Below are 16,232 nucleotides of genomic sequence, written 5' to 3'. Positions count from 1 at the left end.
ACTTTACAAAGCTACTTTAATCGTAGATGACACCGGAGTCCTCTTTAATCGGGGCGCCGACGTCCTCCGGCTTCTTTGACCGTCATCCTTCCCTTTATCGTCATCCCTTGGTCAAAAGTTACTTTGCTTAGCTCATCCTTGTCTTCTAGCTCCGGAGAGAATCTTTGACCAGCTTTGCCGACAAGCCCTTCCTTCCGGCGGCCCGGTATCTTTTATATCCAATTCCGGTATCCCTCTTATGAGGATACCGGCCTAACCTGTTCAGCCAAACGCCTATCTTAGACTCCGGCATGAACATCAAACCGGTACACTGATGGCTTAAACCATCCGGTTTGGCATGCCTTTGGCATACCGGGGGTCATCCCCCCAACACAAACAAGGCCCTATGTACAACTACTCACTTGGGTTTAGCGGCTTAGCGCAGAAAACAGCGGGAACCCGTCCTTGTTGCATGCCCATGAACAACAATTTATCAATGTACACACAACGTTCACACGCATCAGCAGTCATAATTCCGTTAAACAAATAGCATCGGGCCCAATGGTAAGCGAACGGAGTGGGAAAACACCGTTACACAAGCTAACATACCTGTTTGGCATCCATACTAATTGGAGCAAATGTTCTCAAGATCGAACGACGAGTAGTTGTTACCCTCCAAAACCCCCCGACGGGCGTTGGTTAAGCAACACGAAGAGCCGGGAAGCTCCCAGGGCCGCTTAGTGGATCCCTGGCACCTCGCGTCGTCCCGCAAATCTTCTGGCCAACGTCCTGGCGGTTGCTAGGGCGTGCCACCTGACCTAGACCCGATCAGGAGGGTGTTAGTGCTTCGATTGTTCCTGCATGGCAGACACGTAAACATTAAATACGAGCCCTATCGGCTCTCAGGTTTCCCTGTGGATCGGCTCAAGGAGCCGATCGCCCCATGTTTCATGTTGGATTGGCAATGGCATGGGGATCCTGCTTGATCAGGACAAAGCTAAAACGATCCACGACAGTCTAGGGTTTTCACCGCATAATCGAAACGTCCTACGTGCGATCGGGCCTAGCAGCTACGAGAGACGATGCAAACTAACCCTGCGAGAGGCCTAAAAACCAACATAACGTTGATCCCCGGAACATCCCTCGCAGGGACGGTAAACAACGCCTAACGCACCACCGGATCCTCCGACCCCAACATAAGGCCTAACTATGCAGATATTAAATTAATCCTTGCGGAGCAAGGAGCAACTATAACGGATCGGATCTACTAAGTTACGAGCAAGCAAGATGCTGCCCTTACGTCTGGGTAGACGTAAGGGCAGCTAGGTGTCGAGGGACGGCATTGCCACACAGATATGCACGTGAAAGCATCAATGCTAGCCCCTAAACACCTAAGGATAAGTAGTACTGCTCGCCATCAACAAGGCTTCAGCACGAGCAGTACAAGGTTAACGAATAAACGTGTGCTGCCTAGATCGCTAGATGCGATCTAGGCAGCATGGTGCTTACCCGGGAGAAACCCTCGAAGAGAAGGGGTGGCGATGCGCCTGATTTGTGTTGGTTGAACGATGATTGTCCTCCTTTTCCGATAACCCTAGATACATATTTATAGTCCAAGGGACTTTCTAATTGGGGCGTGCACCTAACCGTGCACGGGCCAGACTCTATCTCTTAATTCTAAATTACAACACGATCTAATATGTTACAGATACATGGGCAACTTAGCCCTAACTCTCAGCGCAAGGCCGGTTCGAAGATGCTCCACGTGTACGTCCTTCAAGCCCATCTTCACTTACGGCCCATCTCCTGATTTGGCCAAAATCGGGTGGTAACACATGCCCCCCTGGTTTTGATAATGATAATTGCAAAACCATCTGCTTTCTTCGAAGGGTCATGTCGTGGCAGAACCGTCGCAGTTTTCTTCGTGATGACGTCTTGCCTCCTCATCTTCTCTGCACGATTTGACGGTTCTGGCACCACGTCCTCGGAAACTGCTTGGGCATTTAAATCGCTATACCCCTTTTTATTTGGCCACTTCCTGTGGTTTCTTTCTTCATCCCCCTGCTCCACAGTAGCCATCGGCAAACCGAAAACCCTCCTCCGCCGCCATGTCTTCCTCTTCGTCTTCTCCCTCATCGGGTCTTTCTGTCCAATCCTCCCCCCTCCGAGAGCCGACGCCAGAGTGGGATCCGCAAGAGGCCCATGCGGCCAACATCCGCCGCGCCATTGCCGACGGGGATGAGTCGAGCCATGACTTTTCCATCTGGTCGGAGGACGACAAGTCCTCAACCGACGGTGAGAGCGACCTCCGCTTCCTTGCGGACGGGAAACCGGAGGAGGAGAGCGACGACGATCGCTTCTCCTGGGACGATTTCACCTCCTCCGAGGAGGTGAAGGAAGAATAGGAGGAGGAGGATAGCACCTCCTCCGACGAGCCGCCGGCCAAGCGCCTCTGCCCTTGGCCGGGCAACCTTAGTGACTTCGACAGCGACGAAGACGATGCTGGCGAAGACGACGAGGACAATGAGGGCCCTCCAGGTGGTCGCGGCAGTAGCGACGACGAGCCCGCCGACAGTACCGACAGCGGCGGTGACGGCGATGACGAGGGCGGCAATGGCCCCTAGATAGGATCCTTAGAATAGGATCAGTAGTAGTAGGAGGGGCAATGTACCCCCTTAGGCCTTCCTTTTGAGAGCAATCAGCTCTTTTCATGTAAGAAATCTGATTATCAATGAAGAAAGTTCTCCAATTTGACTCTGCCGACTCCTTGCAAATTAATTTAGCCGATCCTCCCTTGTTTTGATTTTGCCGATTGTCAATTCGGTCAATGCCCAACGAGCCGATGGTAATACATCAGCTTTTCCAATAAATTGCAAGACAGATCAATCTAATCGCCTTCTCAGATATTAACTTGCAATCCATGAAATTCAGATCCAAACTTCCAACCGGACAGGTCTGACGCGCATCCGTGAGACCCCTAGATCCTCAGACTTCTAAATGATCCGATCGTGATGTTTGTCCTGATGGAAAAACTCCTGGATTAATGCTTCCAGGAAAGCTCCTTAGCCCGTTGCTGGCAAACTTGATGTTGAAGCTGATACTCCTGTAAAACAGGTGCCATTTGTTCACAGCTTCCCTTGCGATGTTTTGTTTCTTTGCAGCCACGGACTAGTCTAGGGCCTGATCAATGATGATGGCTCCTTTTTCCTCTGCAAGAGTCCTTCTGTTCAACATGGTTATGATGCAGGGATAGCCAATTTCAACACCACTGGCTCTTCAGAATGAGGAATTTTCGGGGCTAGCTGCCCCCCGAGCCTCGGTCAAGGCGAGAATGAAAGTGCACCAGCCGCATTGGGCCACTATCAGCTTCTCAACTGTGGTGCAGCATCAGCCGATTCTAACCAAATCGGCTTTTCAGAAGCAGAGAACCTTCAACGTGAACTGCCCCCCGAGCTTCTTCAGTCCAATGGGGCAACCTCTGGTGAGAATGAAGTTCAGTCCAACTGGACGATCGTCGGTTGTTCTCATGATCCTAGCCTGATCTGTACGTCCGTGCTGTTCTTGCTGTTGGCCAGGGCTGCGATCCTCAAACTTGCCGGCAAACACCAAAAGCTTAAATGAGAAAAAAGGGCCGTCTTGGACGCCCAAACTGATGCTTCTGTTGGTGCTGCCGAGCTCAAAGTCTTGCAGAAGGAGTTGCCCAAACTGATGCTTCTGTTGGTGCTTCCGCTTGTATCCCTTGAGTCGATGGCCGTACATCGGCTTTGAATTCTTAAGTCGATGTCTATGCATCGGCTGTGCTAAAAAAATTCTGTATTTTTGATTTTATGGCCGATTTGTTTATGTATCGGCCCCCATACTTAAGTTGCTCTGCTGGACATTTGACATCCGTTCCCAGCTCCGTATCCTCGTATCTCATCCATCTATGTGCCCCCCGAGCCGATTCTGTCAAGTAATTGATGGCATCGGCTCTTCAGGCGCCTGTTGGATCAATGCTGAACACAGACAAGGTATGTTGAGGATAATTTTGGCCGATTGCGGGAATCGGCCTCCCTTTCCGTTGCAATGCTTTGGCGATGATTTGCAACTTTTTTGAATTTCCGCTGTAGCTACGTGGCATGCTGGAGATAAGATCCTTGCTTGTCATTCTTTTTTTTTTTTTGAGGGCCGATCTCAGGGATCGGCCTTGCCACGTATGTCCAACGTCTTGGACTTGCTACTCCGTCCGGGTCACGGATATCATGTTTGTATCAGCCGATATCTCTGCGTCGGCATCAGCCGATGCCTGTGCATCGGCTTTCGCCTGTTTTGGGCGCCATACTTTCTTTGGCGGGCGCGCCTTCGTCTCCGTTGTTTGCTGGATTTTCACGGCCAGATCGGGCCGTGCTCTTCTCAACGTATACAGGTACTGTGCCTCGGCTTCTTCCAGGTTTCGCAGCCGCTGCACTCTACGCTTCTGAGAATGGCTGAGTCCATCAGGGCACCACCCTGGTCGGTGATACCGATCTTCTTCTCCATCTGACTCCTCGAAGTCTTCTTCTTGAGAGGACTCAGCTCGTTTGTTATGTGGTGGGAGGGGTCCCAGACGCTCGAACACTGAAACTCCGTCCGTCCTTCTCCTTCGCTGCGTGCATTCTGGGCAGTTCTCGATTGTTGGCAATCGGCTCATTCCTGAGTCCCAGCAATGTTTGAAGAATGGACAGTCCCAGTGCTTATCCACGTTGTCTTGCTCCCTTGACCTCCCACTGGCGCGACGTTCGTACCCGTCGTTGTTGCCGTCATTCCGACGATACCTCCTTTTCTCCGCATCAGACCGACGATATCCTCCATCGTCGTCGTCGTAGCGGCGACGTCGGTCATATTGCTGCTCATATTTGTTGAGGAGATGCACGGATAATGGGCGCTGATACCGTATGCTTCTCACCTCCTCCTCGGTTAGGTACCGTCTATCGTCGTCTTGGGGCCGGTCGCGTGGAACGGCCTCCTCTTTATCTTTGCCACGAGAGTGGCTGCTCTCTGCTTTGTCCACGCCATGGCGGATCACAAACCCTGCCATATTGACATCGAAAGAGAACCCCGGCTCTCTTATGGAGTGGCTTAGGTCCACCATGTTGACGTCCGGAAACGGACGCATGTCTACCTTCATGGCAAACTGTCCGAAAGTTAATCGGCCTGATTCTATCGCCATCTGAATTTGTGCGCGCAACACTTTGCAGTCGTTGGTGGCGTGCGTGAACGTATGATGCCATTTGCAGTATGGCCTTTTGTTCATCTCCTCCGCCGTAGGGATCTTGTGGCCTTCGGGTAGCTTCAACTGTTTCTCTTTCGGCAGCGGATCGAAGATCTGTTCAGTCTTGGTCACGTCAAAGTCCAACCCTCTTGGAGGCCCCGGCGGGTTCACCCATTTGCAGGACACAGGTACTGGCGTCCGAGTCCACTCGGCTACTGCAACTTCCTGATCTTCCGCATAATCTTCATCCTCATCAGCATTGACCAGGGTTATCGCGCGCTTGAACTTGTCCTGGTACAGTTCTGGATGGCGTTGTTCATATAAGGTCAGTCTATTAACCAGGTGCGTCAACGAATTGTACTCAACCTGGAACGTCAGGTCTTTGAACGACGCTGCAAGGCCTGCCACGGCCAGCTCGACTGCCTCTTTCTCAGTTAAGTGAGCCGAATAGCATCGGTTCTTGACAGTTCTGAAACGTTGGATGTACTCGCAGAGCTGTCTCTCCTCGCTTCTGCCGAACTCGTGCTAGTTCGGCAATACCAGCTTCGGTGGCTTCGAATGGTATTGGGTGTGGAACAGCTCCTCCAGCTGCTTCCATGATTGCACTGAATTTGGCGGCAACGAGGTGTACCATCCAAACGCTGGACCGGTGAGGGACTGCGAGAAGAACCTCACCCGTAGCTGATCCGATACTGAAACCATGCCCAGCTGGGCCAGGTATCGGCTCACGTGCTCGATGGAGCTTGACCCTTCTGACCCACTGAATTTGTTGAAGTCCGGAAGCCGGTACTTAGGCGGTAGTGGGATCAGGTCGAACTCATTGGGGTACGGCTTGGAATAGCCGATTATCTTCTTCTTCGGCAAGATGCCGAACTGATCTCTCAGGACTATGCTGATCTGATCTGCGGTGGAGGTAGTGGCAGCTGAGCTTTCCTGGACTGGTGCAGTGGTATACTTGGCTAACCACGCTTGTTTCTCAGCTTCTGCTCCTAGACTCCCCGCTGCTGCAGTCATTCTTCCTGCCGGAACAATTGCTCCTGCTCCGGCAATCCCTCCTGGTGGAGCCTGGATCGCCTGCGTCCAGTTGTTGCAGTCCGGCACATACGTGCACACGTACCCGTGTGGGATTTCCTTGGGCGGGTCATGCAAGAACTGATAGTCGCCCGGGTCACCCCCAACTTTGTAGACGACGTATGCCGATGAGCCTTGTTGCTGTGGAGCCGCCGTTGCGTACGGCAGAGGTGGCCTGGTGTGGAGTTGCATCTCTCCCTGGTGAGTTCCTAGAACAGGTCCTGAAGGGGAGTATCGACGCTCCATGATCTCTTGCACCACACGGAGCGCAACGCGCTCCAAAGTGTTCACCAGGCTCTCAGAGTGCCGATGCAGTGAATGGGCCACCATGTAGTTGACCTCCTGTCGCAGGGCTCTGGTACGTTCATCTGAAGGGAGAGCCAGATCTACCCCGTCGAGGACGCCTTGTGGCGTGAATCCTTTGAACCTGATACCGTGCGAACGGGTCTTCTCAAAGGAGCCGATGAGTTCTGCTTCAACGATGGCCTTCAGCTCATCGTACTTCTTCTTATGATCAGGAGGAAGATCCTCGTATGTGATCTGTTCCTCCGCCATCTCGGATGCCGATGTTGACGTAGATGTCGACGTGGATGTCGACGTGGATGTCCCACCGGGCGTGCCAGAATGTGTTACCCTCCAAAACCCCCCGACGGGCGTTGGTTAAGCAACACGAAGAGCCGGGAAGCTCCCGCTTAGTGGATCCCTGGCACCTCGCGTCGTCCCGCAAATCTTCTGGCCAACGTCCTGGCGGTTGCTAGGGCGTGCCACCTGACCTAGACCCGATCGGGAGGGTGTTAGTGCTTCGATTGTTCCCGCATGGCAGACACGTAAACATTAAATATGAGCCCTATCGGCTCTCGAGGTTTCCCTGTGGATCGGCTCAAGGAGCCGATCGCCCCATGTTTCATGTTGGATTGGCAATGGCATGGGGATCCTGCTTGATCAGGACAAAGCTAAAACGATCCACGACAGTCTAGGGTTTTCACCGCATAATCGGAACGTCCTACGTGCGATCGGGCCTAGCAGCTACGGGAGACGATGCAAACTACCCCTGCGAGAGGCCTAAAAACCAACATAACGTTGATCCCCGGAACATCCCTCGCAGGGACGGTAAACAACGCCTAACGCACCACCGGATCCTCCGACCCCAACATAAGGCCTAACTATGCGAGATATTAAACTAATCCTTGCGGAGCAAGGAGCAACTATAACGGATCGGATCTACTAAGTTACGAGCAAGCAAGATGCTGCCCTTACGTCTGGGTAGACGTAAGGGCAGCTAGGTGTCGAGGGACGGCATTGCCACACAGATATGCACGTGAAAGCATCAATGCTAGCCCCTAAACACCTAAGGATAAGTAGTACTGCTCGCCATCAACAAGGCTTCAGCACGAGCAGTACAAGGTTAACGAATAAACGTGTGCTGCCTAGATCGCATATCGCTATATGCGATCTAGGCAGCATGGTGCTTACCCGGGAGAAACCCTCGAAGAGAAGGGGTGGCGATGCGCCTGATTTGTGTTGGTTGAACGATGATTGTCCTCCTTTTCCGATAACCCTAGATACATATTTATAGTCCAATGGACTTTCTAATTAGGGCGTGCACCTAACCGTGCACGGGCCAGACTCTATCTCTTAATTCTAAATTACAACACGATCTAATATGTTACAGATACATGGGCAACTTAGCCCTAACTCTCAGCGCAAGGCCGGTTCGAAGATGCTCCACGTGTACGTCCTTCAAGCCCATCTTCACTTACGGCCCATCTCCTGATTTGGCCAAAATCGGGTGGTAACAGTAGTATACACGGAGCTAGCCCATAGGTGGGTTAAAAGAAAGACAATATGTGATTTACCATGTTATATGTGCGACATTGACATAAGGGTTGGGATACACATGCGAGATATGGTAAGTTGTATAACACCAATGTTTGAGGTGTTAGATTAATTAATAAAGTTTGTTTGCCTATCTGGAATTTCATAAGATGCATGATTTTCCGAGGCACAAGGGCTCATCTGGTATGTGGATTCTAAAAATAAAAAATAAAAAACATTTTGGTCTGAAAACTAACAAGCATGAAGTGGATCACATACCACCATAATAAAAGACACATTGTTTGATTACACAAGAAAATAAAGGGGGGTGATCTTTTGTTCGAGAGTTTTGAGCCAATGAATTTTTCATATGACATGGAGTGGAAATGTAGCCTCTCCGTATAAATGCTACAGATCAAAGAAAAAAATCACGATGGGTCTAAGAATGTACGTTAATCATTTGGATCGAAAGAAGAATGTGAAAAAGCTCAAAGGCAGAAAGGTCGGAGCTGAGAATTAGACAATTGAGATTACATGAGATACAGTTGAAGCAACCTATGTGTGGCATAGTAGAGAAAATGTAGCAAGTTGTGGGTGAGGGGTTGTTTTCTCTCGTTGTGTTGTAGTATTAGGCTTTGGGAGTAGTTCGCATGGTAATCTAGGTTGTTTGGTTTTTGATATAGATTTTCCTTCTAATTTAAATAATTTTTCTTTCTTTTTTGGGGGGAAACAATAAGACTCTGTTGTGAGCTTTAATTATTAATAATCAACTAGAGTTACATCATTTATGAGATTGTTCAAAGAAAACTAAGGGGGTCATAGTCCCAAATACAAGAACTCTTACTAAGAAAAGACTCGCTAGCTATCTGATGAGCAGTTTTATTCGCTTTCCTTGGACAAAACTTAAACTTAACTTCACCTATAGAAGTTGCTAAATCCACACAATCCACATAGATAATTGACGACTCGCTCCACCATGTCTCATTGCCCATACAAGCTTCAGTTGTCTCCAATGAGTCACCTTCTCCTTCAATTGAATTGTATCCCCTTCAGTGAGCAAGGCCCAATTGAGCATTTTCCACACACAACATAAACAATGATATAGATTATCTAATTCGTACTCTAAACTAATGATAGTGGTGGAACCAATAATCCCCGAGAACATCTTCGCCTTATTGAAGTTCAATCCTAACTCAACGCAACTCGTACTTTTCTATTTCTGTTACTTGTTTCACAACCCAAACACAGACTCATTCAAACCAAACCCCACTTGGGATTAACGGCAGCATTCAAGCAATCTTAGATAAATAGCAACAAGAGGCATAAAGACCTTAACTATCATCTCCTCGTGGTTCGATACTCTTATTTCGAAACTAGCACAATTAAACTATGTACTTGCAGCCATCAGGCGGTGAGGCGAGTTATGGTGCATGTTCCCGAAGTGACGTGTCATTTCAGTCTCCCTAACGCGCGCAGCCGTTTGAAGACAATGGGCTAGGATCCACAGCAACGGTCGATTTGGGCGTTCCTCCGAGGCTTAGCCCGGAGGTGCTTTAAAACCCGGTTCGTGCAACAATGGGGGAGAGTCCATGAAACCAAACAGTCCATTTTTCGTAAACAGGCCCGAGGTGAACGTCATTTGCCACGCCCGACCTCTTGTGGGGCGAATCCTATATGCCGACCATGTCGAGACCTACCACGCGTCGCACACCCCGCGCGTGGTATGGGCCGGCCCGCTTAGGTGATTTTTTCCTACTTCTTTCATTTTTTCCTTTTCTTTTGCTTTTCTGTGTTTCTTTTTTCTATTTTCTCATTTATTTTTTCTTTTTTAAAAAAATATAAAATGAAATTTTTTGATTTTTTTGAAATTAGAAAAATGTTCAAATAGAAAAATATTCAAGAAAATGTTAAATTTTAAAATTGTTCAAATTTGAAAAATATATAATTCTAAAAGTTGTTCAAATATAAAATTGTTCAAACTCAAAATTGTTCAGATTCAACAATGTTCAGTTTTGAAAATATTCATATTAAAAAATTGTATAGATTAGAAAACCATTCAAATTTTGAAAGAGTTAAGATATCAAAATTTGTTGACATTCAAAAATTGTTCAAAACATTCAGATTCAAAATTTTGTTGTAATTTAAAAATAGTGTAGATTTCAACTTTTGAGAAAAGTTCAGATTCAGAAAAAGCGAAAGCGAACGTAGTGTGTCTGCTAGAAACAGCTTGCCCACTATCGCTAAATGGGCCAAGCCCATTGAGTTGTGGGGTGTGGGGGAGATGCCTCGTTGTAGGGTGCGCGGTGTATATCAACAACCTCATGCGATGGTGGCTCCCTAGGTGCTCGACTAGTCCATGGGCCCCGAGCAGAATCGGTGACTCGGGTAGTATCTGCAAAAGTGGCGATGCATGGCAAATCCTATTTGATGGCCGTTGCATCGGTTAGCGTGGAAACACGTTCGTCTATTGGCGCAACAAGACGGCCCACCTAGCTAGCGATGTGCTTGGCCGAACTCGCCCAACGGGATGAAGACGATGCAGCCACGACCACCGGGAGGACCTCGCCGTCGACGGAGACGATGCCGCTGGACACGGCGTCACCGGCTAGGAGAGGAATGGACCTCACCGGAGACAGGGACGGCGTGGTTGGCCGCAGTGTCGCCCACTAGGCGAGGAATGGACCTCACCAGGGACGGGGACAGCACGGCTGGCCGCGGCGTCGCCGACGGAGGTGAGGAAGAGAACTTAGAGCTTAGGGTGGGGTGGGGTGGAGTGCAGGTTTTTTTTTTTTTTGAATCCAAATTAGTAGGAGAGGCTCCTACTATGATATTGTATTAAATCCACAAACTTACATCATCTCAGGTGCATACACCCACTTTACATCAGATCACAAAGAAAATCAAAGTCTATCTATAAAAGTGGAGTGCAGGTTGACTAGCTCTCCGGCAACAAGATCTAAGGGTTTCGAGTGGGGGTGCGTGGTGTCGGCCGCAGATAGGGGGAGGTGGGAGTTTAGAGGGAGGCGGGGGGGGGGGGGGGGTGGTGGTGCCAGCTGACCTCACGAGATGGCGTGTCCTTGGTGCCTCGGTTCGCGGACGCAGAAAGCGCGGAATAGGAGCTCCCTCGATGCACAACAGGGAAACAAAGTGAACCTGCCTCCTTGCTCTGTCCTCCTTCTGTTCTCTGTACCTTCCTCTACCTCTAGGTGTAGCTGCTCTCCACAAGCAGCCTGCGTATCCACCGGCGGCAACGAGGTCCAAGTACGGACATCACAGACAGCATCTCTGCAGCAATTTTTTCAACGGAAAGCTCTGGAGCTGCATATACACAAACAGACACATATATAATGGCGATCCCCCACCTAAGGTTTCAGAGGAGAAAAGAGGAGAGACATTGTAGATCGGAGATGCACTGGTTGCTCCTCCCTCTTTGCGCCGTCGCCGCCCAAGTGGTGCTCGTATGAGGATCAACCGGTGTTCCATTAGATTCTGCAATTCGCAATCAAGCGGCTCCCGCAGTTCGAAATCAAATCGGCTCGTTTTGGAGGGGCTGCAGTCCGACTTCGACTCTCTTTCGGCTTAGATTTTGAAAGGACTTCAAATCCTTGTCGATTTCTCTCTCTGACTTGTCGCGATCCAAGCCGCTATAAATCTCCGAGTTTGCGCCAACCCAGGACCAGACCAGGGATTCCTAGGATATACTATATCAATTTTCAGACGAGACCAGCAACTCACGAGTCATCAAGTGCCAGATTTCAGCCTCGGAAAATCAACGCCGGAGCCATGGGGGTGAGTTCCTTTCTTTTCCTCTTAACTAGATCCTTTGTTTTTCTCTAATTGTAGTAGTTGCTTCCTTAAACCTGTTTACCGGAACAAAAATCAAGTTTGGATGACATTGAAATTGCGATTCTCAGGCTGAATCAAACTTGCTTCTTTCTTAATTGCAATTTTTTGATTGGGAAAAAGATATCATCAGTTCTCTACATCTTGTACTGCATCGAAATTACATCTTTGTGATTGTATGGATTTTTTAAACTCCGATACAGAATCAAAACTGCTACTTTCATAATTGCAATGTTTTGATTGGGAAAAAGTCTGTACCTATTGTACTAGTACATCTAAATTGTACATCTCTGTGACTGTATGAGAATTGTAACTCTTGTACTACATTGAATTTCTTTACGGGAGCCATGGAGGTGAGCTCATTGTCCTTTCGTTTCCCCCTAGGTCCACTCCTAGTTACTTCAAGTTTGTATCTTCTGGACTACATAAATAATTGCTTCTTTGAGACTGTATCTAAATTGCTTCTTTCACAATTGCGATATTTGTGTGGAAAAGTACTTCAAGCTTCTATTAAATTTGCATCAAGCAAATTTCAAACGTGCGTATCCGCGACTAGTGTGAAATCAACTCTAATTTGTTTCCATGCCAAATGCAGGAAGACAGCGGAGATGATAGAATCAGCACATTGCCCAACGACATTCTGCTCAACATTCTTGACCGACTCCATGTCTCGAATGCAGCAAAAACCAGCATCCTCTCCAGGCGCTGGAGTCAGCTTTCCGCTAAGCTCCCCCGACTTATAATAAATCCTCTGCCTGAGGGTTTGTTAAGCCTATTTGGAAGAGATCTGTCACGCGCCAACATCTCTGATGGTGATTTGGCTCGGCTCAATGCAGCTACTTTCAAAGCGACAAAGAGTGTACTAGCACGCAGAGAACCAGGCTCAGACACCATCCGCCTCCTGTCTACGACGTTCTACTTGATAGGTGATGTCCCCATATCCATTGGACATGCTGTTGGCCAGGCCATGGCAGTACACCAGATTGAGAAAGCTGAATTCACAGTTTTGACAGTTAAGGACCGCGAACAGTGCAGACTTGTTGATCTGGCGAACTATGGGACACAATTTGTGTCCTTATTTAATGAGTGTCGGAATACATTTGCTCGTTTGACACGACTCTACTTGGAGAATTTGAGATTTGAATCTGATTTCCTCTCCAACATCTTCGTCACTTGCAAGCTATTAAAATATATAGGCTTTTTCAATTGCGACACATACAAGTGGATAACACTCCAAATTGAGCATGCACAGCTCAATGAACTCAGTCTTGTCAATTGCCGTTTTGACAAAGTTGAACTCAAGTGGCTACCAAAACTCACCCGGACAACCTACAAGTTTTGGATATCTTTCAAAGAACTACCGCTGTCATTTGGTCATGTCCCGTTGCTTGAGTTTTTGGAACTTACAAATGTTACTTTTACCTCTCACAAAGTGGTCAGTCTAAGTATGTTACTTTCAGAGATGTGTGTACAAGATCTGCGGTTGGGGTTTAAATGCGAAAAGGTAAGGTGACGACGATTGCTTTGTTGTGACTTCACTCGTTCTCTGCTCATCCTGTCATCGTATGTTTATTGTTGCAGATTTGGGTTCAACCGGAGCCTCCGACCGAAAGGCTGGCAGCTGCATTCCGTGGACTAAGGATTGTCAATCTAGAGAGCATTCCTGAAGGGCATGATCTCACGTGGACAATGTTCATTCTAGAAGCCGCGCCATGTCTAGAAGAGTTCTACATGTCGGTATGTTATTGGCTAAATCCACTTTTTTTATGGGTTACTCTAGTACATGATGGTATGTTTGCACCTAGAGCTTGGTCTATTCTTTTTTGTTTGAGCGGTTGTTCTACTACTACCCTTGCATGGTTACACACACCTGTGCTTTCACTTGCAGTACAGATGTCCTATGAGCAGCAGAACTAACTTGTACCATTTACCTATGTCCTGTTGGTGGAATGCAGGTAATGGATCATCCATGCGAAATGGAGATGCATCCGGAAAGGAGGAAGCAACTCTTGTATAGCGATAATAAGGGCGTAGAGTGGGAATCACCTAGATCAGATTTCGAGCACCGCCGCCTTACCAAGCTCATCATCTTCTGCTTTGGGAATTACATTGTGAGTCATCTTAGGCGTGTCATGAAAGTAGCGGTGAATCTGATGGATGTGTACCTGTACGACAGAGTGGCATGTCGCTACTGCGAACACATAAACCCTCTGAACCCTGGTAGGCTTCCACGGAACAAGAAGAAGTTGAATGCACTGAGGAATCTATTGACGCAGGGTATGGAGTCACCTTCCAGAATTCACTTCCTGACCCCTTCTCCTGAAATGGATGCTGATCATGCTGAAAGGTCACCGGAGAGTTTTCGTTAATTCTGTTCGTGTACCTGAAAATATAGCTGAAGCTGAAGGCTTTCTGGAAGTTTATATGTAATACTAGTTGGTTGGAGTACTAAATGACTTTGTGTGGCATTTTTTCTTCTATTGTCTCCTTTTGTTTTCTTAAAACCAGTTGGAAGTAATTCTTGCTCTACAGCAATAAGAATTTCTTAATCCACTTGTACCATACGTAAATTTTAGAACCAGGTTTGAAGAGTTATGTTGGATTTTTATGCTGTGATATGTAATTGTATTTATCTGGAAGCTGAACTACACATGTGGTCAGCAAATGAAAGGTGATGCATGATCATATTTTGTGAAGGCTCAATGCTTAGTAATCGATCTGATGTGGATTTCTGTCAGTTGCTTTTTATATCAAAATTCAGTTCTTTCTTGGCTTCGTATGATTATTTGTGTGAGGCAGGCAGCTACTCTTCGTTATGCTGTCATACTGGACCGAAATATGTGATTTGCTTCGCTGCCTGCCAGGCGTTGTCGCACAGCGTGACAGTTGCCACGCTTTAATATCTGACAGTTTACGAAAATTTAACTGAAAATTACGAAATATATTTAAAAATTCGATAAATACCGACATTTTATTTAAATTAAACTAAACTACTCGGAGTCCTCCCACTCGAAGTCCGACGATCCGCTAGTCGGAGTCGTGTCGGAGACCGGAGTGGTCGTCCACTCAAAGGAGGAGGAGGAGGTGGGCATGTTCGTCGACGGTCTGGCGCCTCTCTTCTTCTCCTCCGCCCTCTTCGCCCTCCGCGCTGCCTTCTCCGCCCTCTCCGCCTTCCTCGCCGCCGACTCAGCGCGGCGCCTGTCGCGGTCGGCGTTCTTCTTCGCTGCCGCCTTCGCCTTGGCCTCCTTCTTCTGCGCGTAAAATGCCTCCATGGCGGCGACGTCCTCCGGGAACGCGCGCGCCCACTCGAGGCGCAGGCGCTTGTCCTGCTCCGCCACGCGCAGGCGCTGCTCGAGCTCGCGGGCGTGGCGCCGCTGCTCGGTCGTGACTGCCGGCGATGGCGGCGCGAGCATCTCCGCCTGCTCGCGCGTCCAAACATCGTTGAAGTTCATTTGGCGGTGATACATCTCCAACGTATCTATAATTTCTTATGTTCCATGCTACTTTTATGACAATACTTACATGTTTTATACATACTTTACATCATTATTATGCATTTTCCGGCACTAACCTATTAACAAGATGCCGAAGCGCCAGTTGCTGTTTTCTGCTGTTTTTGGTTTCAGAAATCCTACAAAGGAAATATTCTCGGAATTGGACGAAATCAACGCCCAGGGTCTTATTTTTCCACGAAGCTTCCGGAAGACCGGAGGGGATACGAAGTGGGGATCGCCCCATGGTTCATGTTGGATTTTCAATGACATGGGGATCCTGCTTGATCACAACAAAGTTAAACCAATCTACGACAGTTTAGGGTTTTCACCGTATGATTGGAACATCCTACGCGTAGTTGAGCCTAATAGACACGAAAGATAACGGAAAACTAACCCTAAAAGAGGCCTAAAAACCAACATTACGTTAATTCCCGGAACATCCCTCTTAGGACTAGCAAACCATACCTAACGCACTACCGGATCGTTCAACCCGTTTGCAAGGCCTAACCATACGGATATTAACTAATCCTTGATGAACAAGGAGCAACTATAACAGATCGGATCTACTAAGTAACGAACAAGCAAGATGCTGCCCTTACACCTAGATAGGTGTAAGGGCAGCTAGATGTTGAGGGACGGCATAGCTAAGCAGATATATGCAAGAAAAGCATCTACGCAAGCCCCAAAACACCTATGGTAAATAGTGCTACTCGCCATCAACAACGCTTCAAGTACGAGCAACACAAGGTAAACGAATAAACGTTAGTGCTGCCTAGATCGCAAGATGCGATCTAGGCAAG

General features: G+C 48.2%; 1 protein-coding gene across 1 annotated transcript; it reads left to right on the top strand.

Annotated features, from left to right (window-relative positions):
* The first annotated feature begins 11,455 nt into the window (after positions 1-11,455).
* Positions 11,456-14,307, top strand: LOC124690977. The gene is made up of 4 exons (XM_047224283.1): positions 11,456-11,884; positions 12,534-13,442; positions 13,520-13,675; positions 13,894-14,307. Exons 1-4 carry the CDS (start codon positions 11,879-11,881, stop codon positions 14,305-14,307), a joined length of 1,485 nt encoding a protein of 494 aa, XP_047080239.1. The 5' UTR covers positions 11,456-11,878.
* Positions 14,308-16,232: the final 1,925 nt, after the last annotated feature.

Source organism: Lolium rigidum, chromosome 2 (genome assembly GCF_022539505.1).
Source record: "Lolium rigidum isolate FL_2022 chromosome 2, APGP_CSIRO_Lrig_0.1, whole genome shotgun sequence".
Lineage (NCBI taxonomy): Eukaryota > Viridiplantae > Streptophyta > Magnoliopsida > Poales > Poaceae > Lolium > Lolium rigidum.
The sequence above is the reverse complement of the archived record's forward strand: the minus strand, read 5'-3'. Positions and strand labels throughout refer to the sequence as shown.